Here is a 26,868-nt window from a genome sequence, read left to right on the forward strand (position 1 = left end):
CCTGTGTAGGGTGAGCCGCCATCTTGGACGAGTCCGAGGAGGATCCTTTCCTGAGGGAAGCCGCAGAAGCCTCTGCCGAAGCTGCCGCCGCCCCGCGCCTCCTCTCCCTCCCCCGGTCTCCTCTGCCTATCCGAGTCCGTTTCTTCCGCCGCCTGGGGCCCAGGCCCGTGACTGTCGCTTCTCCTTCTTGGTGCCCAGGGGCCTCCTCTTCCCCTCTTGACGCTTCACGCCCCGTTCGGAAAGCTGCCCAGCCACCAGCCACCCCCCAGGTACTTGACCCCGGGCCGGCCCCCTCCAGGGCGCCCCCGTCACCCTCCCAGCTGGAGCGCGCGTGTCGGGTGGGGAGGGAAGGAGAGAGGCCCTCTTCCGTAGCGCAGTCTCCACAGGCCTGCTCCCGAGCCGGTGCCTCTCTGTCCGCGGGGGCGGGCAGCGCTCCGGAGGGGGGTCGAGGGGGAGGGGCGGCTCCTGACAGCCGGGGAAGGGAGGCCAAGCAGGGATGGGAAATGCTGCTTGGCCCTCTGCCGTCCTTTCACCTCATCCCCTGGACATGTCTAGGTGTGGGAGTGTGGCTGGGTTGGCAGTGGGGGATGCGCAAAAGGGAAGGCGGAAGGTGCTTTCCAACCCCCATTTCCCCTTCCCCCCCTCGCCGTCTCCCCCTTTTCTTCCCTTTCCCTCTTATTCCTGCCCCTACCCCCACTCCCCGGTCCCCATCATTGTTTTTACTCTCTGTGGACCTGGAGATGCAAGGAAGGGAAAGGGTGTGTTCCCTTTATAACCTTCCCCACCTCTTTCACCACACACCCATCCTGAGAAAAGAAATGGCATCTCCTGGTGAATTTTAAGAAACGGGAGAAATCGCGTTTCCTGGTTGTGTTCCCTTTCTCTCTGCCTTGCGTCGGAGAATCAGTTTTATAGCCTCACTAGTGCTCTAGCTTACTTTTCTGCCCCTGGGTCACGAACGAGGCATTTTCTCTCCTGAAGGATACTATCTTGCCCTAAACACAAAAGACTGCATTTCAGAGGCTCCCAATTCCCTTTCCCCAGGCAACTTGGTTGCTGTGTATGCCCTTGTCGATTTAGGTAGAATGCTACTTCTCAAGATTCGAACGGTGGATGTGTATGTATGGGATACTGTATTTTTGGTGTATTCTCCCACGAATTGCAGTAGAACGGAGTACAGATACATTCTACTCAAGATGGCATCTGGTAATTTAAAAAAAAAAAAAAACAAAAACCTGTTTCAGCGATTCATTGAAAGGTTATATTATACTACACATGGCTATTTGGAAATATGAATACTCTGGAACCCCCTTAAAATGCTGGTGTGTTTGGGAGCACTTTTTATAAGCCAAGGGTAATAATCATGTTCACATCAAGTTTTGGGGGACATGACTTGACCCTTAGGTTATCAAAATCTACTTCCTATTCAAATATATTGATTATTTTAGGGCAGCTTGAACATTTTTATTGAAGCTTTTTTTCAACTACTTATCTGAACTCATGTAGCACTACAGAATTTACACCACACAATTTAATACCAATATATGCAAATTGTTTTTTGTTGTTAGTTGCGTTTGCACAGCCAGGTTGAACTTTCCATGAGGATCAAGACCACCTATTATCCTAATGTCTTCCAGCTACAGGAACTAATAGTCAGCATGATGTCAGATACTCATTAGTAGAGTGCTGAACTGAAGTCAGGAAGAACTGGGTTCATATCTCTCCTCTCCTATTTAACTGCCTATTTGAACATGGCAAAACACTTTAAACTTTTTTAAACTTGGTTTTTTCTTCTGTAAAATGGAAATGATAATAGAGTTGTTGAAAAGTTGCTCAGATGAGAGATTGTTTTATAATAGAAGTGTGTAACCTTATTTTGAAATAGTTTACATAGTATTCAGAATCAGTAATATAAACTATCAGAATGTTGGAGAATCATTAAGACAGCTGTTTTCTATTTCAATTAATTTGAAGAATGAGGGAAGGGAGCTGATTTTTCTATATGAGAATTATTACGTTCCTGAATTAACAAAATCAGAATTGGTATGCTGTTTCGATTGGCCTTCATCTTTATAAAGAACTAAGTAAATTATTACTTGTTGAATGAACAGAGTATAACATATAACAAAGTATGTTAAAATGAGGTTCTACATTAGTTGCCTTTTCTTGTACTATTTTTGGGGAATAGTTAGGCTTTAGAGAAGCAATAAGATTAATAATGTAACTTGTAATTCTTCTTAAAAAGGAGTGTGATTTTGAGTTGACCTCAATTTTGCCAGGAAATTTTTATAAATTAAAGGAAATATTGAATGTACATTCATTAGATATGCTTCCAAACATATACTGGACAAACAGGAAGCATGCTTATTCACTAGTTTGGTTTCTGTTTACATACATTTTAAGGGTTCCAAAGTTTTCTTTTTTTAAAACTGGCAAAATGAGGAGGGGATAGGGCTGACATAAAGAGGTACTTCTATGAATAGAATTATGAAATTTGGGATTCATTCTAAAAGCTGAGTCAGTATATATATAATTCAAAATAATATGCACACATATCTTTAAATAGTAATTCTCACTTTTTGAAACAGTTCATATTTTAAACTAGTTTTTATTCTTAATGTTTGACTCATTTAGGTTGAAACCATATTAGATTATTTTATTTCTGCCATTGCTTTTTCTATTTATTGAACTAAAACCGTAGTGAGACACTGCAAATGATAGGTAAAGCTGATTTGTTTTGAGGCCAACTATCAGACTATGTCAAATTTGAGTCAACAAGGACTTGGTACTTGATTTACACTTTTTAAAGTTTCTCTTATTTTTAAGAATTAAATGCTAGGTACAATTTTGAAACAATTGAACTCAAGTCATAAATAGAAATGAATATTTCTAATATCAGGTATTCAAATTCATTTGACTATTAGTGTTTCTGGTCCATTAACTTTTGTCTTGGTAAGAAGGATCTCTTTATTAAAAGATTTTTTTCCTTATCACTACAGAATATTATGGTTAACTTTGAGAGGGCAAAAATAAGTGGAGGGAGGGCAGAAATAAGTGGTTAAACTTGGTATTCTGTTTATGATGCAGTTTATCTGTTTTGTTTTTTTTTAAGTGAATGAAAATATCAGTTGGGTTGTAGTTTTTTGTAAAAGTGTGTTTTGTCAGGTATGCAGAGGTTTTTTTATCTGTGGATCTTAGTAAGGAACTATTTACAAATATGGCTTTGCTATTGAATGACCTTCATGAGGGAAGGAAGTTGACTACTCAGATTGGCTAGTCAATTATTCCTCTCCACCTGATAGATCAAATGGCATTCTGCTTTAATGGACCTTTATATACTTTAAAAAGCCCAATTCTTGAGTATCAAGAACAGAATTCCATCTTGGCTTAGGTGGTGTTTTGGTAGAATATTTTGTTGGGAGAAAATATTTTAGTTATGTTCATTTTACTTATGTATAATTACAGAACATTTAATTTATCCTAAATGGAACAGTGTAAGCTTAATAAGTAAGCAAAATCAGACAGTAAGATCATTTTTAAATCAATAAATTCAGTTTAGACTATTGCTTAATTAGCTTTAGATAACCACAAGTCTGCATGATTTTGAAAAGTGTAGAAAGTAGCATATTAGCTCATTAGAATTATAAGCCAAATGTATCTTAAAATAGTTGGAATTCTATTTTTAATGCTTTATTTGTAGTATGTCTTATAGTCTGGATTTGGAGATCTTTTCAATTGGATTATTTGTATTTCAACATTTTGATACTTTTAAAGTGTGTATGTGTCTGATCCAAAAGAGGAAGATCTGCAGATCCAGTGAACTGAAACTGTCTTATTTTATTTCTTGCACAACCATTAAGTACTTAGTATTTCTAAATTAATATTCTTGCTAATATGGATATTTATTCACATAGAAAGCTATTATAATTTTTGAAAGCAAATGATGTCTTGATACCAGAAAGTTAGGCTGTGAAGAATTTTAAAAGGTGTGCTAATAAAATTAGTCAAAGTTAATGGAATTAAAAGATATGTACAAATATATGTCTAATTTAAAAAAAATCCTTTTCTTTATAACTTTTTTTGCCTCACCTACATTTCTCAGTGTATCACCCAGCCATTTCAGTTTTTGATGCTCTTTCATTTATATATTTGGAGTCATTGGGCATAGTGTTCTGTTTATTTCATTTTTCATAGTTTACATGTCTTTCTGTATTCATCAGTAAATATAATTCTTGGCACTATAATTATCTTAGACTATATTGCATCCCATACTTCTCATAAAGTTTGTAGATTATTCAGCTAAACCTAAGCATTCTTGACCTAAAGTAGATATTTCTTTCCCTACATTGAAATTACTTTAAAAAACCTACTTCTCTTTTAGTTATGTCTTATCAAGAATAGTTTCCAGATAATCAATATTTTTAAATGCAATTTTCAAATTAAAAATTTAAAAACAAATTACAGTGGTAGTTTTACATTGGGGTGTGAGAGTAGTAAAAAATTTTAAGTTAGTAAAAACTACTAGTAATCCTTGATTGCAAGGGTGATAGTAATTTTATTGTGAATACTATGTTGACTGCATTTTTATTAGAATTCCAGAAAGGCACTTCTTTTTTTTTCCTCCCTTACTTTTGGGTAGTCTTGTTTTACTAGTAATAATTTAAAGTTCACAGTATCTTATAGAATGGTGTAGGTTAGTAGAGGCATCCCATTGGTGACCCCCTTGGGATTCCTAGGCTTATCAGGTAATACTTAAAAAAGAGGGATAGAGATTAGGAAAGGGTTTTCTTATTGTCAGTTCTTCTCATGGCTCAATATATGTATTGAGATTTAGTGCTTTGGCTATGTGTGGTTAGTTCTCTCTTGGGTCACTTCTTGTTTCTTTGAAATCTTTGTTAACTTATAAATATGAGTAATTGGAACCAATACCCACCCTGTGGCTTCATGCTCTCATTCTTGCTTCTCTTTTCCTCAGTTGTTTCTTTCTTTGAAGGCTGAATAATTCACCTGGCTCTTAAATTTTGGAGCTATTGCCTGGAAGTAAAACAAATGTCCAACTCTGTAATAGCCTATGCTTTGAAGATGCATGGTATATTTCTACTTAGTTGTAATCTAGCTTGTTTGTTAGGTGTTGTACTTTTCCTGAATATTCTGTTATTCTACTGTGATATTCATATTGATTCATAGGAATCAGATTTGGAAGGGACCTTAGAGATCGTCTAGTCCAAAGGCTTTTGACCATGGTTTCATAGATAGTTTTTAGGGTATCTCTGGAGTTGGATGGGAAAAATTTATATCTTTTTATATCTTTATTTTCATTATTCAACAAATGATTTTTTCAAACTTAAAAAAATTACATGTAGAAATAATTTTTGACTATTTTTTTCTGCCATATTGAAATTCAGATTGCTGGCAGGCCCCAACCCCAAGGGTAAGCAGTCTGATATAGGTTATACTGGTGCTTTCATGCAATATGTATTTCCATGAAGTGACAGAAGACATACACATACAATAAAAGATTTCACAAAGGAAATAAAATGGAAGCTGGTGTGCTTTTATCTGCAGTCTGATTTCAATAGTTCCTTCTTCTCTATGGATAGCATTTTTTATCATGGTTCCCTTGGGGTTATCTTGAAACCTTATTTTGCTGATAATAGTTTAATCCTTCACAGCTGATCATCTTATAATGTTTCTGTTATTGTATATATTGTTCTCCAGGTTCTGTTCACTTCACTTTGCATCAGTTCATTTTAGTCTTTCCAGGTTTTTCTGAACTCATTCTGTTTGTCATTTTTTTATGGCTCAATAATCTGTTACAACCATATGCCACAATGCTTCCTTCAGTTATGAATGGAAACAACATTATTCTGACAAGAAGTCCATAGGCTTCAGCACACTGTCGAAGGGGTCCACAGCATAACAAAAAAGATTAAGAATCCCTGATCTAGTTTAACCCCCTCCCCATTTTTTGCAGTCTTTATCTGAAACACCTTGGGAATATATATTGGACAAAAACCTTGAAGCTGCTTTTTAAAAATTCAGACTTTTTGTTTAGAGAAAGTTCACAGCTAGATAAGATGTACTCTTCACAGTACCTGTATTGCTTTCAAATAATAAGGTGAAAAAAGTCTTTCCTTAAAGATTAAGCACAAACTTAGTCTTTTTTTTTTTTTTAACAGATAGTCTTTCTTAAACAGAGGGACAACTATAGATCAACCTCTCTCGCACTCTCTCTCTCTCTCTCTCTCTCTCTCTCTCTCTCTCTCTCTCTCTCTCTATATATATATATATATATATATATATATATATATATATATAACTCCAGACCTTATATATCAAATACAAGGTCTGGAGTAATCATTACAATGAAACTAAACTAAGTATGAATGGAAAGCCTCAATGCAAAATAGAACAAAACCAGAAACAGATCTTGTCTTCAGTAATTAAGACTGAATGCAGTATTCCCCTTATATATGCTTTTGGATTTTGGTATACATATACTTTTTAAGGAATCCAGAAGATTGGTGGGGTGAGGTAGAGGCAAATAAGTATTCCAGTTGAAAGTGTAACTTTTTTGACTTCTTTTTAAGTAGTCCATATTAATATTTTGAATAATAATTAAATAGTCAGATCATTGCAGACTTAGTAATTAATTAGACCATATTTCTGTTTCATTTAATTTGAAGAAGAAAGGGAAGGAAGAACTAAGTTCTTTTCCAGGAGAAAATTAGAAAAATTGATAAGTTAATAAAATTAGAATTGGACTATGCAGTTGTGATTGATTTTCAATGACCTTTTTAAAATATAAATTTGTATAGTAAACATAACCCTAATTTACTAAAGATGAATCAAGGGGCATTATTGAAACTTTAGCAGGAAGAGTGAAGGAAAGCTGGTGGCCAGATAATAAAGGAAAGAGAAATTGCTAGACAGTGATGGTATAAAAAACATTTTAAATGACAAGCTTCTTGGGCTTTTTTTTACAGAGCAAAAGGAATAAAAACATTAAACTGAAAGGAGAAAAGAATTGAGAATGAGTACTGACATTTAATAACAGTAAAAATAATTGCTGTTTCCAAAATGCTTTAAATTTCAGAAAATGCTTTATGTGTTCTCTTTTGATTCCCATAGCAACCTTGTGAGGTAGTAGCTATTATCTCCATTTTATAGGTGAAGAAACTGAGACTGAGAAAAGTTAGTGACTTGAGTCCAGATCGCATGGCTAGTAGGTATCTGAGGCAGGATTCAAACTTACATCCTACTCCCAAGACAGAAATCATCCACTTATGTCTCCTAGTTGTTTGATAATAGTTTCAGAAATTTGATTTTCTTTTAATTTGGTTTCTTAAAAAATCACTTAATATGTAGATATGGTAGGTCATCCTCCATTGAAGTCCTATGCCTTGTGATATACAGATGTATCAGATAACTTTAAATTAAAAACTTAACCAACAGAGACAGTTCAGTCTATTTTATTAATCTCCATTTGGGAGAGACAACATGGTGTACTACTGTACTAAACTGGACTAAAAATCTGGAGAGACCCTACTTCCCATAAATAATAGTTTGTGATTGTGGACAAGTTATTTAATCTTGCTCACTTTTGTTTTTTAATCTGAAAAAATGAATACTACCTATATACTATCTGCATCTGAATGGTAGGTAGTTGGTTGTAAGAATCAAAGAAGACCCTGTATATAAAGTATTTTATAATCTTAAAGTGTTATATAAGTAAAAGATCTTGTTAGTATTATCTAAACTCCTTAGCATTTTAAGTAATATATATGTAAAGCACTTTATAAATGTTAAATGTGCACTGAATGTGAGTACCGATGAGCCTTCCTCAGCTGAATGCAGTTTTCTGCTATATCAGAACCGACTCTACAAGCTTTGGCAGGTTCTACTTAACAATTAATAAGCATTTATGATCTGTCAGGCTCTGTGCTAAGTGGTGGGGATGCAAAGATAAAAGAGAAACAGTTCTGTCTTCCAGGAGGATTACTTCTAATATAATTAATACAAAATAACTGGGGAATGGAGGCCTCTAACATCTGGGAAGAAACCAATTATTTCAAGAACAAAGGTGAGAGAGAGAACATTTCAGGCATTGGAGATAGAGCATTGTAGCACTGGAGGTAATTTGTAAGAAGTCTAGAAAGGTCAGAAGGGGCTGGGTTATGAAGAATTTTATCAAAGAGAAGAGTCCATAGTTGATTCTAATAGTAATAGAGATCAACTACAATTTGGAGATGAGCGATAGTGGTGATCATGATGGATGCACAAAATACTTTGGCAACTCTTTCATGAAGGACTGATTGGAGCAGGGAGAATTTTGAGGCAGGGAAGCCATTACAAACATCCAAGTGAGTGCTTATGAGAGCCTGAAACAGGGAATTTTATCAAACCCAAAATTTTGAGTATGTCCCGGAATCAGAGCATCAGTGTAGCAAATGGAGTAAGGTTGTTCACAGGGTGATGAATTTGTTGACCCATGTTGAAAGAGGTCACAGAGTTGTGTCTTATAAGTGGAGAAGGTACCTATATTAAGGGATTCTTGATGTGTATGCTGCTTTACTTTTTCCTATTTTTTTTTAAATCCATGAAAGAGCTAAAGATTGTATGGTATAAATATTCTAATGCTATTGCCTGAGGGGCATTGTGATACAAGTGCCTGTTAGGAGTGTGAGGTAGGTTCAAATTATATTTCACCATCAACTATGTGTTACCTCTTAGTGCTTCAGATAATTCTTTACTAATTTTTTAAAAAACCCATACCACCTGTCTTTGAATATATATTAAGTATCAGTTCCAAGGCAGAAGAATAGTAGAGGGCTAGGCAGTTGAGGTTAAGTGACTTGCCAAGGGTTATACAACTAGGAAATGTCTGAGGTCACATTTGAACCCAGGTTCTCTTGACTCCAGACCTTGCTCTCTATTCACTGACTCACTTATCTGCCACCAGGACTTGAATTTTCTAAGATAGTTCTTTAAGTTGTAGAACAGTTGCTCATCTACCGTTGGTAGAGAGAGATCCCTCACCTAGAGTTTCTAGACTGATGAAATCACAGATATTGACCAAAAAATTTAGATGAACATGTTCAGACACTCGTTTTTGTGAGGTTGAGAGTGAATGATCCATGTCACAGAAATTGGTGTCAGGGCCAAGTTAACTTTTAGAGGCTTCTAAAATTCCACAAATACTTTGCCATTCAGTTCTATTACCTTTAGATTCAGCATTAATCAAAGGCCTCAGTTATAATTCAACAAAACATTTATTAATCACCTACCATGTGTCAAGAATATAAGAAACAATCCCTGCTCTCAAGGAGCTAAGATTTAATGAGAAAACAAGTATATATAATAGTTTGTAGACCCCAGGCAAGTCACTTAATTCCAGTTATCTAACCCTTACTGCTCTTCTGCCTTGGAACTTGATAGTATCGATTCTAAGAGGGAAGGTAAGGGTTTAAAAAAAAAAGTATACATAGAATAAGTATAAAAAGGATAAATATAGAGTCCTTAGATACAAGATTGTATCTTAAGAGAGGGAACTTACAAATGGGGAAAAGACTTTCATTAGAAGGTAATACTTGAGCTGCATCCTGAAGGAAAAGGTATTATTTTGAGAGGAGGAGGTGAGGAGATTGTACATTCTAGTAATGCGGAATGGCCAGGGCAAAAGAAACAGAAGTGGTAGTTGTGTCAAGTGTGAGGGAGGAAGGCCAATAAGGATGAATCACAGAATATGAGGGAAGAGGCATGATATTCATTTGATCTAGAAAGATGAGTTGGGTTTAAGGCATGAAGAACTTTAAAAGCCCCAGACTGATATTTTATTGAGGCAATAGGGAGTCTCTGGAATTGATTAAGTACAGGAGTAAAACCTGTGGTTTAAAATCATTTTGGTAACTGGAAGATGAATTAAGAGTGGAGAGACTTGCAATTGGGAGGCCCATTAGGAGCTGTTGCCATAATCTAGGGAAGGTGATCAACACCTAGATTAAAGTGAGTAGATTGCTATGTGAGTAAAGAGAAAAGGGACTGATATGAGGCATGCTGTAGTGGTAGAAAACAGCAAAACTTGGCAGAATTTGACAGAAAAAGGGAGCAAGATGGCTTTGAGGACAAAGATAATGAGCTCTGAACATGTTAGGTTTGAGATGTCTTTAGTTTGAAATTATTAAAAGGTAATTGGTAGGTCTTGATCAAGGACACATGACAAAACAAGTGGAAAAGTGCATTGGCCATGGGTGGGGNCTTCCCAGCTGTGTGACCCTGGGCAAGTCACTTGACCCCCCTTGCCCACCCTTACCAATCTTCCACCTATGAGACAATACACCGAAGTACAAGGGTTTAAAAAAAAAAAAAAAAAAAGGTAATTGGTAGTATAAGACTGAAGTTCTGGGGAGAGACTGGACCTGGATATGCATACATATATGTATATATATGATAGTTAAGCCCCTTGGGGTAAATAAACTTGCCAGGGGAGAGAGAAGAGGGCCTTGAATAGAGCCTTTGGGGTATACCCTCAATTGGTGGTCATAATACAGATGATGAATTAGAAGAGATTGAGAAGTGAAATCAGTAAGGAGAACTAGGAGAGAGCATTGTGAAGAAAATTTTTTTCAATAAATGAGTGTATTCTGTTAACTGGATTAAAGTGGATGCGATGATTCAGAAGACTCAGAATGATCAGTGTAGATGTGTGATAGTTAGATGTCTTGGAAGACTTAATAATTGCCTTGTATTAAAGAAGGCACTACTGAAATTAGATAGCATTTAATGTGAAAATCACAAAAGCAGTTTAAAAAATTATTCTATTTTTAATGCCACTTCATCCCAAAACAGGGCTTTAGGCAGAATCTTCTATAAGATTTCAATAAATGTTTAATTTTTTGTAATACATTTCTGGTTAGAGACACTCAGCAAAAAGACAAATAACAAAACCTGGTATTAAATGCTTGATAATTTCCTTTGGAAGTTATATTAAAAACTTATGTAGGGGACAGCTGGGTAGCTCAGTGGATTGACAGCCAGGCCTACAGACGGGAGGTCCTAGGTTCAAATCCGGCCTCAGACACTTCCCAGCTGTGTGACCCTGGGCAAGTCACTTGACCCCCCATTGCCTACCCTTACCACTCTTCCACCTATAAGTCAATACACAGAAGTTAAGGGTTTAAAAAGTAAAAAAAAAAAAAACTTATATAAAAAGGGAAAATATATTTGGATTATGAAAGGTAGCTATTCTACGTGTTCAAAGAAAATATGAAACATTGTCACAAAATGAATCACATTTGACATGATAAAGACTGAGAGGATAGGCAAGAATACTGGTATGAGTAACTTCCTGACTTTGCTATCTACTTTTCATGAAGTCTGGGATCCAGTGTGTTCTGGGAGAGATAGCACTGTGAATAGTGCTATTTATAATCCTAATCAGGGGAGTAATCTGGAGGATCTGGCCTCAGGCATGTCCTAGTTGTGTGACCCTAGGCAAGTCACTTAACCCCAGTAGCCTGGCCCTTACCATTCTTCTGTCTTAGTATTGATTCTAAGACTGACATAAAGGTTTAAAAATAAAGATAAAAAGAGGGCCCTGGGACTCATCAAGAGAAAAGATGGACAATTTTAGATTTTACAACCACAGAAATAATTTAAGGAATTAATGTTGGTTTAAATAGTATCATTTTTTACTCTCTGAAAAAGATGTTTCCAAAATGCTAGATTTCATTTTACAATGTCAATCAGAACATTGTTCTGTCCATGGATCCTTTCAATGTTAACTATCTGCATGGGGGGGAAGAAGTGTTTCCAAAGGGTCGATTAGGGAAAATTTCTTGTTTCCAAAGTTGTTTGTGAAACAAGTGTGATTTCCTATTATACTTTTGTGCGTGATGCTCAGAATTTTAAATCGATATTCTTGGGTAAATGATAGGGTTTCTCTGGGTATACTCAAAATTTTAAAGTAAAATTTCCTACAAAACCAATTGGTCTAGGGTGGTTTTGCATTTTTGGTTTTTGACTAATTCAAGAAATCTAGAAATCAACATTACCATAATTTCATAAGTGGAAATGTTATGTGATTGCACTTCAGTGTCTTAGGTATTTTTAGAGGATATTTCATATTTAGGAAGATTAATTTAAACTGCTCAAGTAACACAATCTTTTTTTTATTTTTAGTGCCACAATGGCAACTGCACCATACAACTACTCCTACATCTTTAAGTACATTATTATTGGTAAGTTGCACATAATCATTTTATTTTGAGACTAAGAATTTTAATATATTGAAAAGTTTGCACACTGAATTTTGCCAAGAGTATATTTCATAAGGAATTTTAAAACTATATTATAAAGCTAACTTTATTTTACAAGGGTTTTTTGTTTTTTTGGTTAACTATGTATCTCTGACTTTGTCCTAGATTCTTTAAAAAATATAATACTGCTTATGTGGCTTTATTTTATTTTATTATAAGCATTTTTTGTTAAAGATGGAAGTATCTGAAAGCCCTAATTCTTAGCCAAAAAGTATAATAATGATGATAGTGATAATGCAATTGATTCTAGAATTAACTTAGAAGTAGTGTTTCACTGGATTTCTCCCAAATTAGTATAGAATTAGATTGCATTATTAAAAGGTAATGTTAACTTTCTTAACAGACCAAAAAATAAGAATGACTCTCTTGTTGCCTGCTTTTGCAGTAGTATTAATCCTTCTTAAATGAGGGTTTCTATTTCCTCATCTGTAAGATGAAGGTGTTGCATTAGATGACTTTTCAGCTCTAAAATCCATGATTTTATGATAGTGTATCAGTGTCTTGAGTTGCTTATACAGTTATAAATCATGTTTTAAAATACAGTCCTATTGTATCTTATTTACGAAGTGTATATAGTCATAGTAAAAAAATGCCATGTTTTGTTATGCTTCGTTATTAATGTGGAATATTTCCAGATGACCATCCACTTTGGATAGGATAAACATGAGAGGGAATAAATGAAACAAGGTACATAAAATGAGAAATCAGCAGGTTTTTTTTTTTTTTGTTACCTACTACTTTATCACATCATCTGAGCAAAGATTGAAAAGATTGCAAAATACTCTGAAGTTAAAATAGGTTAAAAAAGGAAACTTTAAAAACAAAAATCTTTAAAATAAAGTCTAGAGCAAAACTACTTCCAATGTTCAGTTGATTGTTTAGTTGTTTAAAGCAGTTTCTGATACCACATTTCCATGCAGCTAAGAATTGGAACGATCCTTTTTCATCATTATAGAATATGACCTATAGTAGTACTAGTTGTTGTATATTCTTGAATTGAAGAATATCACTATTCTAAATGTCACTGCCATATCAAATAATAGTGTGAGAAAACTAAATAATGTGGATTATTAAGGCCTAGTCTGTGATTATGAATAATAGGAGTGTAGTTGAAAGAATTTTACTCCCCAAAAGTACTAATACACTCTTTTTCAACAGGGGACATGGGAGTAGGAAAGTCCTGCTTGCTACATCAATTTACAGAAAAAAAATGTAAGTGTAAATTTTTAGAGTAGAACCATTTAATAGTGTTTTTACCTTTTAAAAACAATGCACTAAAAAAAAGTACATTGTCTTTTCTACTGTATCACATATAGTTGCAACTCACTATTTTAACTGTTTCCCATTGCATTTGAAAACTGTCTTTGTGAAGTAATGTTGCTTTTCTAGTTTTGTATAGAAAATAGGAGTAAGCAGAAAGAACTGAAAATTCACTAACATTTTCATAGTATTAGGTTTTTGTATCTTCTAAGTTATTTTCTTTGTGATTCTCTAATTGGAAATCTGATTAATTTAAAGCTTTTAAAAAGAAATCTAAAAGCTAACACCTAATTTTCAAACAGAATATATTAATTCTTCTGAGCTTATAGAAGTTGTGATTTCCACAAAGTAGATATTGTAATTGTTTCACTGGATGAGAGACTGGAGTAGATGACCTATAATGTCCTTTCCAATTCCAAAATTCTTCAAAAAATCTGCATGTATTAATTACTAATTAAATAGTAATAGAGATTCAAAACATTAATTTGAGGAAGTTAAATATTTTCTAGATGAACATAGCAGTTATGATTAAGTTTTAACAGCTTAAAGCTTGGCTATTTAGTTTTTTTTTTAACAGTTTAGGGAAGGGGACAAATTGTTTTTTTATGAGAATGCATTTCTAAATTTTGAAGAGGGTTCTTTGATATTTCTATTTATCCATTTATGTGGAGTTGTAATGTTTTAGGTGGTGCCTCCTCGTGCTTTTTTTTTGCATATGCTCAAGAATATTGGTTTAGCAATTTAATATCCTGCTTATGGAAGAAAGGACTAGTAAATCTATGCTAATCAGCTAGACAGTTAAAGGTTCTTAATGCACATTAATTAAATACCTTGTGTTTTTCTCTGAAACACTCATGATAGCTTTTCAAAATAAAAAAAATCGACCAGTGACTCATAGGATCCCAATTCTACATCTTTCTTTTCAAGAGGAGTTAGTTTATTAGATTACAACTTTATTTGTAATTCAACCTTGGAGTTAGTTTTTAAGAAATCTTTGTGCTCCAGAGCTTTCATTAAGCCTTCCCACACATATTGCATCTGATAGCACTGAATCTAAATAGTTCGGCCAATTCACTTGGTGTGCTATAAAATACTTGATTTTTAAAATCAAAATTCTTGTTTTTGCTTGATACCTTGGCCCCATCTAGTTTCTTTTAGGATCTTGGACCTCTTGGTCAGTACAGCTAGAGTAGAACTTATTAAGGTAATGAACTGGCATTCAGTTGTACATTGGATTTTCCACCCTGGATTAGTTCAGATGTATCAGTATTGCAGGGGCAATGTGGTGTAAGATATGGAATGTTGAATTTGGAGTCAGAACACCTCGATTGAAATCTTGCCCAACAATTACAATCTGTTAATCAGGGGAAAGTCAGCCTCTCTCTGAACTTTAATTTCTTTTTCTGCAGAATGATACTTTTTATCTGCCTTATGGGGTTGTGAGGTTTAGATGCGATAATGCATATGAAACATTTTATAAATTTTAAAGTGCTATATATGTTAACATTATTGGAATTGGAGTCCAAAGGCTTTTGGAGGCAAGTCACTTTCAAAACTTAACTGCAGGGGGCAGCTGGGTAGCTCAGTGGAGTGAGAGCCAGGCCTAGAGACAGGAGGTCCTAGGTTCAAACCCGGCCTCAGCCACTTCCCAGCTGTGTGACCCTGGGCAAGTCACTTGACCCCCATTGCCCACCCTTACCAATCTTCTACCTATGAGACAATACACTGAAGTACAAGGGTTTAAAAAAAAAAAACTTAACTGCAATGTGACCAATTGCAAATCCCTTAGGCTCATTTGTAAAGTAGAGAAAATTATATTTGCACTGCTTTTTTTTAATTTAATTTTAATTTTATTTTAATTTTTTAACCCTTGTACTTCGGTGTATTGTCTCATAGGTGGAAGATTGGTAAGGGTGGGCAAGGGGGGGATCAAGTGACTTGCCCAGGGTCACACAGCTGGGAAGTGGCTGAGGCCGGGTTTGAACCTAGGACCTCCTGTCTCTAGGCCTGACTTTCACTCCACTGAGCTACCCAGCTGCCCCTTGCACTGCTTTTTAAAAAAACCTGTGAGGTGGTTAAAAAAAGATACTAGTATTGCAATTGGGGATCTCGTAATTATTTTTCACTTAAGACAGAATTTTGTCTCTCAGGGCCTCAATTTTCTCATCTGTAAAATAAGGGAGTTTAACTAGTTTGTCTCTAAAAGTTTTCTTCTAGCTCTAATATTCTATGATTGTGTGACTTGATTTTTAGTAGGAATACCAGAAGTTCATATATATTTTTCCCCTCCTTTGGTGACAGTTATGGCTGATTGTCCTCACACAATTGGTGTTGAATTTGGTACAAGAATAATTGAAGTTAGTGGCCAAAAAATCAAACTGCAGATTTGGGACACAGCAGGACAGGAGCGATTTAGGGCTGTTACACGAAGCTACTACAGAGGAGCAGCGGGAGCACTTATGGTCTATGATATTACTAGGTAAGAAGTGACATCTCATCTTCTTAGTAAAATTACTTTGGGTATATCTGTCTTTCTGGTTTGCTACTTTTTGTGAGATATTTGGGTTTCTTGGTTGTTCCTTTAATTTAAATAATGCAAAACTTGAATATGTATTGCTGTATTGCTTTAAATTTAGACTACATCCCGAAAAATGAGATCTTTTTGAAAGAAAAATTAAGAGTTGAAAAGTAATACTGATTTATAAGCCACATTCTTGTTTTAAATACAATCCAGATTCGGGAGGGGAAAACAACAATGCAACTTGTTCTTTGAGCCATACAAAATGCTGCCCTCTCCTTCCCCAAAAGTATAGATTGGAAACAAGGATATATAAAAATATAAGAAGTTTGGATCACCCTTTTAAGGCCCCAATATAAATATATTTAAATATATGTTCTTAGGATTTGAAAACACAGAAATCTGAGTGCGCACAACAACAAAAAAAAAAATAATTTATTTTGTGGTTTATATATAATATGTAATTAAAATAAAAATAATAAAATTTGGGTAATAGTTCAGAAATAGTCTTTGCATGCATTTTTCTCTTGACAATCAGACAAGAAAGTACTGCAGAATTACTTCATCACTTTTCAGCTTTTAAAAATCTTTATTCCATTTGTCTAGTGTTAAAATTAGAACTGAAAGTATATACTTTTAGAAATATAAGGTTGTAGTGATGCAGATAATTAAAAAGCTCTTACATTTGCCTATGGAGGGTATTTTATTACTTATATAACTATGATTTTCTCTGAGAATTCACAAATACTTTATCAAATAATAAAACTCCAAAATTGATATATCAGTAGTGAAGCTACATACTCAGGAGATGACGAAAATTTGAATTCATCCATCCCTGTCCCATTGCAGAGCAAAGTCCAAAATTGGCAGGCCTTCCCTAATCTGCCCCTGTCTTATCTCCTTACATTTAGCCATGTACTGCAAGTAGGTTAGGACCATTTGCTGTTTCTTGACCAGGACATAAGTTTGCTTTGCCTGTCCTTTTAACCTCATCTTTTCATCTTTAAATATTATACCTCCTTTAGGGCTCTGCTCAAATATTACCTCTTTTCCATGAAATCTGCCCTGATGATATTTACTCCCATATCTTTCTCTTTCCTTCCTCCAACCCACCAAAATATAATCTTTTGTCTGTTTCTATCATACTTTTCCTATTTTGCAATATATTTGTGTATATTTAATCCCCCTTATATGTTATAAATTTCTTAAGGGCAGGAACCATGCCTAGTTCATTGTTGTATTTCAGTGTCGACTATTTTGCCTAGGCACTAAGATTCTTGTCAATTTGAATTTTTTGAACTGAATAACTCATTTCTTCTTGTGTTTCACATTTCAGTCCTTGGAATAGGTTGTTTTTGACTCTCAGATTGATGCAAAGGATCAGGCTTTAAAGGCTATAAGCTTCTTGAGGAAAGATGATCATTTTTTAATATTAGTGTAGTGAATACACACATAGAGAGCTACTTAATTTTTTTAGTTAAGTTCAGTGGAAAAATTGGCCTTTCTAAAATTGGCTTTCAGGTTGTCTTTTATAGTTAGACTTATTTTGACTTTATATTTTTTCTTCCATTAACAACATATTTTATATTCAAGTGACCATAATAACAAATTTTCCCATTAAAAGCTCTTAATATTGAAGAAAGGCCTTGTAGGACAAAGCCTAGCTTTCCTGAATATTTGCGATTGCAAGTTGAGCATCACTTTAAGAAAGTTCAGACTTGCAAAACAGGATACATTAGGGAGTTGCTTTCATTATTGCAAATTGGTTTCAGTGCAATAAACATTTATTCCACCCTTGCTATGGCCCAGGCCCTGTGAATATAAAGATAAAAATGAAATATCTTCTTTTTATCAAGAAGTTTAAATTTTTCTTCTGGGGTGGGGGTAGGTTCTTGGTAGTAGTGGGGGTAATAGTGGTGGTATTAGTAAGAAAAGCATTAAAAACTGAGAGATTAGGAAAAGTCTCTTGTAGGACTTTCTAGCAGTTTAGCATTCCAGATTAGAGGAAGTATACAGTTGTAGAAGTCAAGGATAGACTACAGCAAATAGATCAGTTTGGTTGAAATAGAGAATTTAATTCATATCGGGAAGTTATGTGAAATTAATCTAGAAAGGTTAAGATTGTAAAGAGCTTTGAATGGAAAACGTAGAATTTTACATTTTATCCTATAGCCAAAAGGGAGCCACCTAAGCAGAGAAGACACAGTAAAGTCCATACAAATAGCAGTTTTATAGGTGAGGTGTAAGAAGATGAATTTCAGAGAGAATTTCTTGTTTGCCAGAAGTAACCATCTAAAAAAAACCTCTAGAGTACTTTTAAGTAAATGGTTATAAAATTAGACTTATAATCAGCTTTTCAGAAATACATTTCTCATATAATGGAAAGCTGTGCAGTAACAACCACAATCTATCTGTGGCTTTTTTTAGTTTGCCAGAGCATTTAACAGTTATATTTTGGAAAATACAAAGCCCTAAGAAGATGTATATTATTTTGATTTTTTTTTTCATATCAATTGGATTTCCTAGAGGGTTCCCTGGGAAGTGTGGTCAGAGCAGTGAGTCCCATTTATATCATCCTAAAAGGATAAGTTATTCGGAACAATTTTTGATTGCAAGAGCTCAAAATAAATTGTATATTTTATTTCAGAGTATTAACTATTATAAAGTAGAATATGTTTGTAAAGTTTAAAAACGCTCTAGTTAAAACTAGATTGTTTTGGTGGAGAGAGGTTTGGGATGGGGATGTCAGGACCCCCAAAGTCTAATACTGGTTTTGTCATTAAATGGCCATGTGGTCTCAAATAATTTTTAACTCTCTGGGCCTCAGTTTTCTCTTATGTAAAATTAGGAGATTAGATCTATAGAGTCCTCTCTGATTTTAAAATTCTACTGGTTTATGAAATGGATTTCTTCTAAACTTTGGAAAAATATCTGTTACTTATAGGTTGGGATTTTTCCCCCCTATCTTGTGTTTTGCAAGTTATTTGGATCTATTTGTGTTATCTTCCCCATTAGATTAGGAGTTCTTCAGGAGCAGGGACTGTCTTTTACTTTTCTTTGTATCTCCAGCACTTAGCACATTGCCCAATATACAGTAGGTACTTAGTATTTATTGACAGACCAATGGGCTTTTTTTCACAACCCCCCAAAAAGCCTTGAAGGAGAAACACAGGACAGTGATTGGATATACTCCAGGTAATTTAGTTACCTGGTAAACAAAAAGAATACTTGATATTTGAGTTCAAAATTCTTGAGAAAATTTCCTCAATGTTGGCAAGTTAAACTAATTGACATTTAGAATATGAGTAGAATCATAGAATGTTAGAGCTAGAAGAGGCTTTTGAAGATTATCTAAGTTTATCTAAAAGTTTATCTTTCATAGTTTTATAGATGAGGAAACTGAGAAAGAGAGGTAGAACAACTTGCCCCAAGGTCACACAGGTAAATTAATGGAAGAACTAGGAGTAGACTCTTATTTCTTAAGTCTCAGTCCAGTGCTCTTCATCCCCTGCTCAAAAAGCTGTTGAGATTAACACCAAATCCATCACCTTTTTGATCAGCCAATTTTATAATGTGTGGATCCTTTTTCATTGATTAAAAAAGAGCTCCTTCCAGCAAAAACACTTGTTTTTCTTTTCTAAGTGACAAAGATTGGGCTTGCCAACACTAGGAAATCTTTTATCATAGACTCTGAACTTAATGTGAACTGATCCAACCATTCTGGAGAGTAATTTGGAACTGGCTGTAAAACTACTAGGTCTGTATTCCAAAGAGATCAAAGAAAAGGAAAAGAAGCTATTTGTACAAAAATATTTGTAGCAGCTTGGTGGCAAAGAATTGGAAATTGAGAAGGATATCTATCAAATCAGGGAATGGGGAACAAGTTGTATATGATTGTGATGGAATACTAATTGTGCCATAAGAAATGTTGAGCAGGATGCCTTCACAAAAACCTGGGAATACATAAGAACTGTTGAAGAATGAAGAGAACAATATACACTAACAGCAATATTGTACAAACATAGCTATTATCAGCAATACAATGATCCAGGACAATTCTGAGGGACTTAGGACAAAGAATGCTATCCACCTCCAGACAAAGAACTGATGGAATCTGAATGCAGATCAGAGCATATGTCTTTTTTTTTCTGGTCTACATTTTCTCTTTGACTAATATACAAATAATGTTTTGCATGAATGAACATGTAAAATCTGAATCAAATTGCTTGCCTTCTCAAGGAGGGAAGGGGAAAGAAAAGGAGAGAAAAGAATTTAGAACTCAAATTTTAAAAAAAGAATATTGTTTTTACACGCAATTGGAAAAAATACAATTTAAAATAAAATTCTGAACTCAAAACATTAGAAATTTAGTCAACATTCTGCCATCAGCATAAAATAATATAGTTGTTTTAGGGTTCTAACAATTCAGTTTAAAGACAACTATTGTTGTTTCCCCTTCATCTGACATTAGCTAGGCATATTTTATATTTAACTTTGAATATTAATTTTGTGATTGAAAATCTCCTGGGGGAAGTTATTAAATGTCTCTTTAGGTTTGACATTACTGTTCTATCAGATCTAAAAAGATTTATTGCTTTTGCTCATTGTGCTAAAGCAGCAATAAAATCATTCCTTAAAAATAATTAACAAATTTGTTGGGTATTTTTCTAATTTTAAAAAATATGGCACTTTCTTTTGACTGAAAAATTTGTCTTTGAAATGAACTACTTCTCAAGAGATGCTTGATTACAGTAGTAATGTTGGGTGTTTTTGTAGTGCTGTGGTTTTAGATAGTTAACTAAATAGATAGTTGATTGGATGATAACTATAGAATTGTCCTCTATTTATATGGCAACTGTATGTTAGCAATTAAAATTTTCAACTTTAATTTTTGCAGAAGAAGCACATATAACCATCTAAGCAGCTGGTTGACAGATGCAAGGAATCTCACCAATCCAAATACTGTAAGTTGAATGACATTTTATTGTAAAATATATTTCAGATTCAAGTTAAGTGAATGTACAAAAGCAAAACTTTTCAGTGGTATGACTGAATTTGTTTTCCGATAAAAGGAATAAAAATTGTCATGTAATTTGTCGCTAGGTCATTAAAGAAAAATGTATTTCATCCTTTGTTTCTCAGCTTTTACATGTTCTTGCTATTGATGATGGTATTCATGGTAAAAATGAAAGGTTTGAGTTAGACTGGCCCATTATGACAAACTTCAGAGCTTCACATTGAGACAATTAAATCTGTTTAAAACAAATGCTTGAATTAAAAATATCATTTTTCCTGTTAATTTTTCACTTAAGTCATTTTATGAAAGGATCTTGGGTTATAAAAGTATTTTGTGTAGAATAGTGATTTTTATTTTGGTTCTTAAATTTTGTCCATTGGTCTACAGAAGTTCTTAACTCTTTGAAGCTTAAAGTGTACTCTGAATAGATATATATGTATGCAATACAGTTATACAGTCCTTTCTATTAAGGATTAATTATGTTTGATTATTCTTCTCAAATCTGGGCCCATAGTGTAATATGGAAGTTGGCTGTCTGGGAAACTGGGTGGTATGTGCGGGTGGCAGGAGTCTTACTGATACCTCTGTCCCTGGCAACTTTTGTGTTTCTCTTCTCAATTTCCCTTAAATGTGGTATAGTGGAAAATGCAGTGAACTTGGAGTCAGAAGACCTGAATTTGAATCCTGGCTCTGCTACTTACTAGCTGTGTGACCTTAGGCAAGTCATTTAACCTCTCAGGGCCTCACTTTATTCATCATAATATGAATGGGTTGGCTTAGATGGTGATCTCTTCAAGATTCCAGGTTTTTCCAGCTCTTAATGGTCTGGATCTTCTTTCCTCCTCCATGACCCTATAGCAGACTTGCACTATTATTCCCTGTTGTTGGTAGATTCCTGCTCCTCAGTTTCGATTGTCAGTTTCTCCAAAGGAGTGTTTATTTTAGACTCAGTTCTCCACCTCAGTTGCAGACAGAGGAAATGGTATTCACATCTCCAGAGTATCCTCAGTCCGTTAACATTCTCCCAAGTGTTTGCTTCTTAGTCCTTTTTTTTTTGTAGGGACAGGTCAAAGAGAGAAGCCTTTCATAAGGGAAGATGTCTGCCATTCAGAGATCATGAAGGATTCATGGGGGCATAAGGTAGTGTAAGGAATTTTAGATAGATATGTACTCTAGATTGGGACTATAGAGATCTAGGAAAGGTGGTGTCATTCATTGTACAGCTTTAACAGAGTTCCTTTTCAAGTCAGACTCAGAATCTATAATAACCAATATTATTGGTCTCAGATAATTTGCATGGTTGGCATTGTTAGTTACTTGTATTTTAAGGTATGTTTATTTTTTGTCTCTAACCAGGTAATAATTCTCATAGGAAATAAAGCAGATTTGGAAGCACAGAGAGATGTTACTTATGAAGAAGCCAAACAATTTGCAGAGGAAAATGGTGGGTTCCCTTTAAGATTCTTCTTTTTAAGGTAGCACGACTCAGTTACAACTGAGAAATGTCCGAAAAAATACCAGATTTGATTTGAAAATTGTTTGACGTTTAATGAAGTTCCTAAAACTGCAGGAAGTCAGGAATGAAGTAAATACAAATAAACTGGACCTACAAAAATAGTCTAATGTACAATACAGGTATTACTGGTTTCATACATTTATATTAATTCCTTTAGTTGACATGTAAGGAAATAACTAATTATTGGATGAGTTTAGCTTGAAAATTGAGTAATACCTATGTGAGCTATTTTTAGAATTTTAAAATGCCCTAATAATTTCATTTTATTTTTTAGGCTTATTGTTCCTTGAAGCAAGTGCAAAAACGTAAGTATCATTTTCAGTGTTTCAGCCAAGTTTATTTAAAGATGTATACTTACAGCTCAAAAAATGGACTTAAAAAAACAATCCTTACCTCCTTCCTCAGAATCAATACTCTGTATTGGTTCTAAGGCAGAAGAGTGGTAAGGGCTAGGCAATTGGGGGTGGGGGGGTGGGGGGGTTGTTAAGTGATTTGCCCAGGGTCACACAGCCAGAAAGTGTCTGAGGCCAGATTTGAACCTAGAACCTTCCAGTCTCTCAACCTGGTTCTTAATCCAATGAGTCATCCAGCTGCCCCTGACTTGATTTTTGATGTGAATTTTATAACATACTTTGTTTCCATTTGATACCAGCAATCCATATTCACTTAGCATTTTCATATACATTGGATTGAAGGTATAAAACACGACTTAGAAATATTTAGTCTTTAAAATTCATAGCACAATTCATTTTCTAATTGTTCTTCTATGCTATTTGGTTCTCATCACTTTAGGAAGGAAAGATTGCTGTTAGTTTTGATCACCATATAAGTCTGTAAAAATTTTACAGTCCTGGCCACAGCCTGTGCTTTGTGCCTTTTACCTCAGCCAGGAATCTACCTAACATGTGCCACTGGTTGGGTGAGGATTAGCATAAATCCCTGTCTGCAAAAACAGCACAGTTCCTGTCTTATTGATAATGGGTGAAGACAATGGAGACAGTATCCTGAAGTTTCTTCTGCTTCCTTGTATAGCTGGATTTCCTACTGTGTGACCTTTCACGGAAGTAGCCAACAGCTAAAAATTGTTGAATGGAACATATTAACTGATATAATCCCTACTTAATTCTTGTTTTATAAAGATAAGAATATTTAAATTCTATTCCAGTTATTGTTTCTTTAATAGCTGTTTCTTGTCTTTGGCTCCCTTAGCTTTAGATTTCTTGAGCTTTAAATGAGGTTGATGATCTTTAAGGTCTTTTCTTACTCTAAGAACTAGTCTGTCTTTGGTTTTTGCTTAAAGATGCTTTTTGTGTGTTTTTCCCTTCTACTGAGTTGTGGGCTAAGAAAGCGCTGTCTGAGGTAAGGTAGAAGAGTCTTCAAAGAGGGCGAAGTTAGACATGGGTTGTTTTTGTGTGTCAGTTTGTTTTGGTGAGGGGTGGGAGTAAAGGACACGATCCTCCATTGATTTTGTTAATTGCTTCTTAGGGGAGAGAACGTAGAGGATGCATTCCTGGAGGCTGCCAAGAAAATCTATCAGAATATCCAAGATGGAAGCCTGGATCTGAATGCCGCAGAATCTGGGGTACAACACAAACCTTCAGCTCCGCAGGGTGGACGGCTAACTAGTGAACCCCAACCTCAGAGAGAAGGCTGTGGCTGCTAGTGACCTCGATGCCATAGTTCCATTTCTGACTTCACCTCTGTCTGTTGGAAGCAGCACTTTTTACTGCCTCCTTGTCTTCTGTACATCTTACTGGGTTTGATTTAAAAACTCTGCTGAGAAAACAGGTTAACACAATACTAAACTGCTAAACAACTTTAGATGTAATCAGGTCCTCAAAGGCAAGTAGAGTAATAAACCTCTCCTGCATGGTAAAGCTAGAAGTTTTTTTTCCCCTTGATTGTCCTTGTGATAGATATGTCACCAATACATGATTTAAACTGAGCACTGATGCTGGACTCCTGATTTTTACACTTTTTTGCAGGGCTTTGTTTATCTTGGACGGTTTAATTTAATGGTCTCTTAAGCCTTTCTCCCCACTTCTAACTGTTCCAAGTATGTCCATTATAACAGATAAGTTTATTTGCTGTGAAATGACTTCTGACAGTAGGAAAGGGGTTCTGTAACTGCATCTTTTTGTTGGAGAAATTTCCCTGTTGGGTGGGTGTTCCATTTTTTTCTTGCAGGGGTATGTACATTTACTTCTGTCTTAGCCTAGCACAGGGAAAATATCCATTTATCTTTTTTCTTGTGCTCAATAGCTTTAGCTCTTCCTTCCAACCCCATTTTATCTTTATCTTTGTTAATGGAACATAAATATGTATAAAATTTGAAGGAACTGAACTAACAAATACATTCTGTGTATATGATTTTAATGAAGAAAATAAATTGATTACTGGCATTAGAACAGTATATAATAAAATACCAGTTTGTACAGTATGACTTATATGTGACCATGTTCATCCCCCCTACTTTCCCGTTTAACACAAGGAAATAGACACAACTGCATTTCACTAAGTGATATTGGCTTAGATTCCTTATCCCTGGCAGTTTTTGGAGCATTCATTTGCTGGCAGGGGATATTGTGCTGGGAAGAGCTCCCGATTGGAAAGGATTAACACTATCAGAACTTAACGATTGCTGCCTTTGTTCCATCTCTGCACTACGGTATATCTGCTGTTCTTAACCCTGTTCTTGTGCAATCAACAATGTGCTAACCTGCTTTTCTCTTTTGTAAACATTTTTGCATTATTGGGCTGCGTTTCCTGCCTTACTGTATAGAAAAAAAAAAGGCTGGGTTTATTATTGCACATTTTAAGCTTTTATACCTTTATCTTTTTGGAGTGGTCAGTTTCTGAACTGGATAGCCAGAATGGCAGGTCTGCTTTTAGGGGATTTTAAACTGTGCATTTTTAACACTACAGTGAAATCATTTCAGTAATATGATCCCTCTTATTTAAAGCTTTGGGGGCCATTTTATGCCATGTTGGCATAAGTAGTTTTGTAAAAGGGAAAGTATTTCTAATGGTGTTTCTCAGTGCATGTGCTGACAGGATAAACTTTACACTAGCTAGTTTGGCCATTCAGAGAATACTATGTATTTCAAGGAGATAAGTTAGTTACTTCAAATATAGGTCAGGATTTCTCTAGAGATATTCTCTACTATCAAGTGTTTCCCTTCTGTGGACTAATTTAAAATTTGTTTTATGTAAAGAAAGTTGGGATGCAGTTACTTTTTGGAGACTGCTGGGTAAATTTTGGCCTGTTAGAAATAATGCATTTAGTAAAACTGCAGTGTTTCAAGTACACATTTTAAATCCCTGTTGCAGACACTAAGGTGAAATTCTCTATTTGTCAGAGTTGTAAAAACATGGTGGTACTAGAATATTGTATAGTCATTGTTAAAAGCCAAAACTGGAATGTGCAGATGATAGGATTTGGATAATTTTATGCACTGTCCTTTTTGTTTGTTTGTTTGTTTTTGTCTTTTTTTAAAAAAACAAAACAAAACAAAACAACATAAGATTCCTGATGTAGATTGGTGTATACAGTCGCTCCATTTTGCTGAAACAGTTGCACACAAGGGGTTCACCCAGGGACCATGACCTACTGGTATATATAAATATATATGTGTGTGTTTGTGTATATGTGTGTGTGTGTGTACGTGCGCACACAAACATACACACATACACTAAAGCCCCCCACTGGGATATAAAGTAGAAATCACGATCTAAAGATTACAGCTTGTTTAGGTGCGATACCCAGACTCCCAAAGTTAGTTGCAGTGGGTCTTAATTGTTTCTGTGACAGAAGGATTTGTTCAGACTGCTGTACTCTTCATTTGATGTAACAAAATGCTATTAATCTAAATATTTGTAAATAAAGTACCTGTATCTAGATTAAATTATAATTAGTTGCTTTATTTTGTGATCTACAAGATTTAGACATTCTACAATCAAGCTTTTGCTTGACAGAAATTGTTGATTGCCAGACTATTCATAACATAATGAAATGGCATTATTTGCCATTCTTAACCAGATTGCTTCCAAGTCCTTCAGCTCTGGAGTTCAGATTTTATTACTTACAGAGGAAATGGCAATGAAAATGTTCTTCCATGTAACTTTACATATAGTGCTGATATTCTCCAAAAAAAAAAAACCCAACAAACCCCGAAACTTTTGGGACCAGATTCTGTTTTTAATTGCATGTGTAGACCCTCTTAAAGGTAGGTGCTCAAAA

General features: G+C 35.0%; 1 protein-coding gene across 1 annotated transcript; it reads left to right on the forward strand.

Annotated features, from left to right (window-relative positions):
• RAB14 (RAB14, member RAS oncogene family) lies at window positions 1-26,868 on the forward strand. Its single transcript, XM_044664265.1, has 8 exons — window positions 1-269; window positions 12,181-12,239; window positions 13,476-13,529; window positions 15,879-16,056; window positions 20,993-21,059; window positions 22,469-22,556; window positions 22,903-22,933; window positions 24,114-26,868. The coding sequence occupies exons 2-8, from the start codon at window positions 12,188-12,190 to the stop codon at window positions 24,289-24,291; spliced, it is 648 nt and encodes a 215-aa protein (XP_044520200.1). The 5' UTR covers window positions 1-269; window positions 12,181-12,187; the 3' UTR covers window positions 24,292-26,868.

This window comes from Gracilinanus agilis, chromosome 2, assembly GCF_016433145.1.
Source record: "Gracilinanus agilis isolate LMUSP501 chromosome 2, AgileGrace, whole genome shotgun sequence".
Lineage (NCBI taxonomy): Eukaryota > Metazoa > Chordata > Mammalia > Didelphimorphia > Didelphidae > Gracilinanus > Gracilinanus agilis.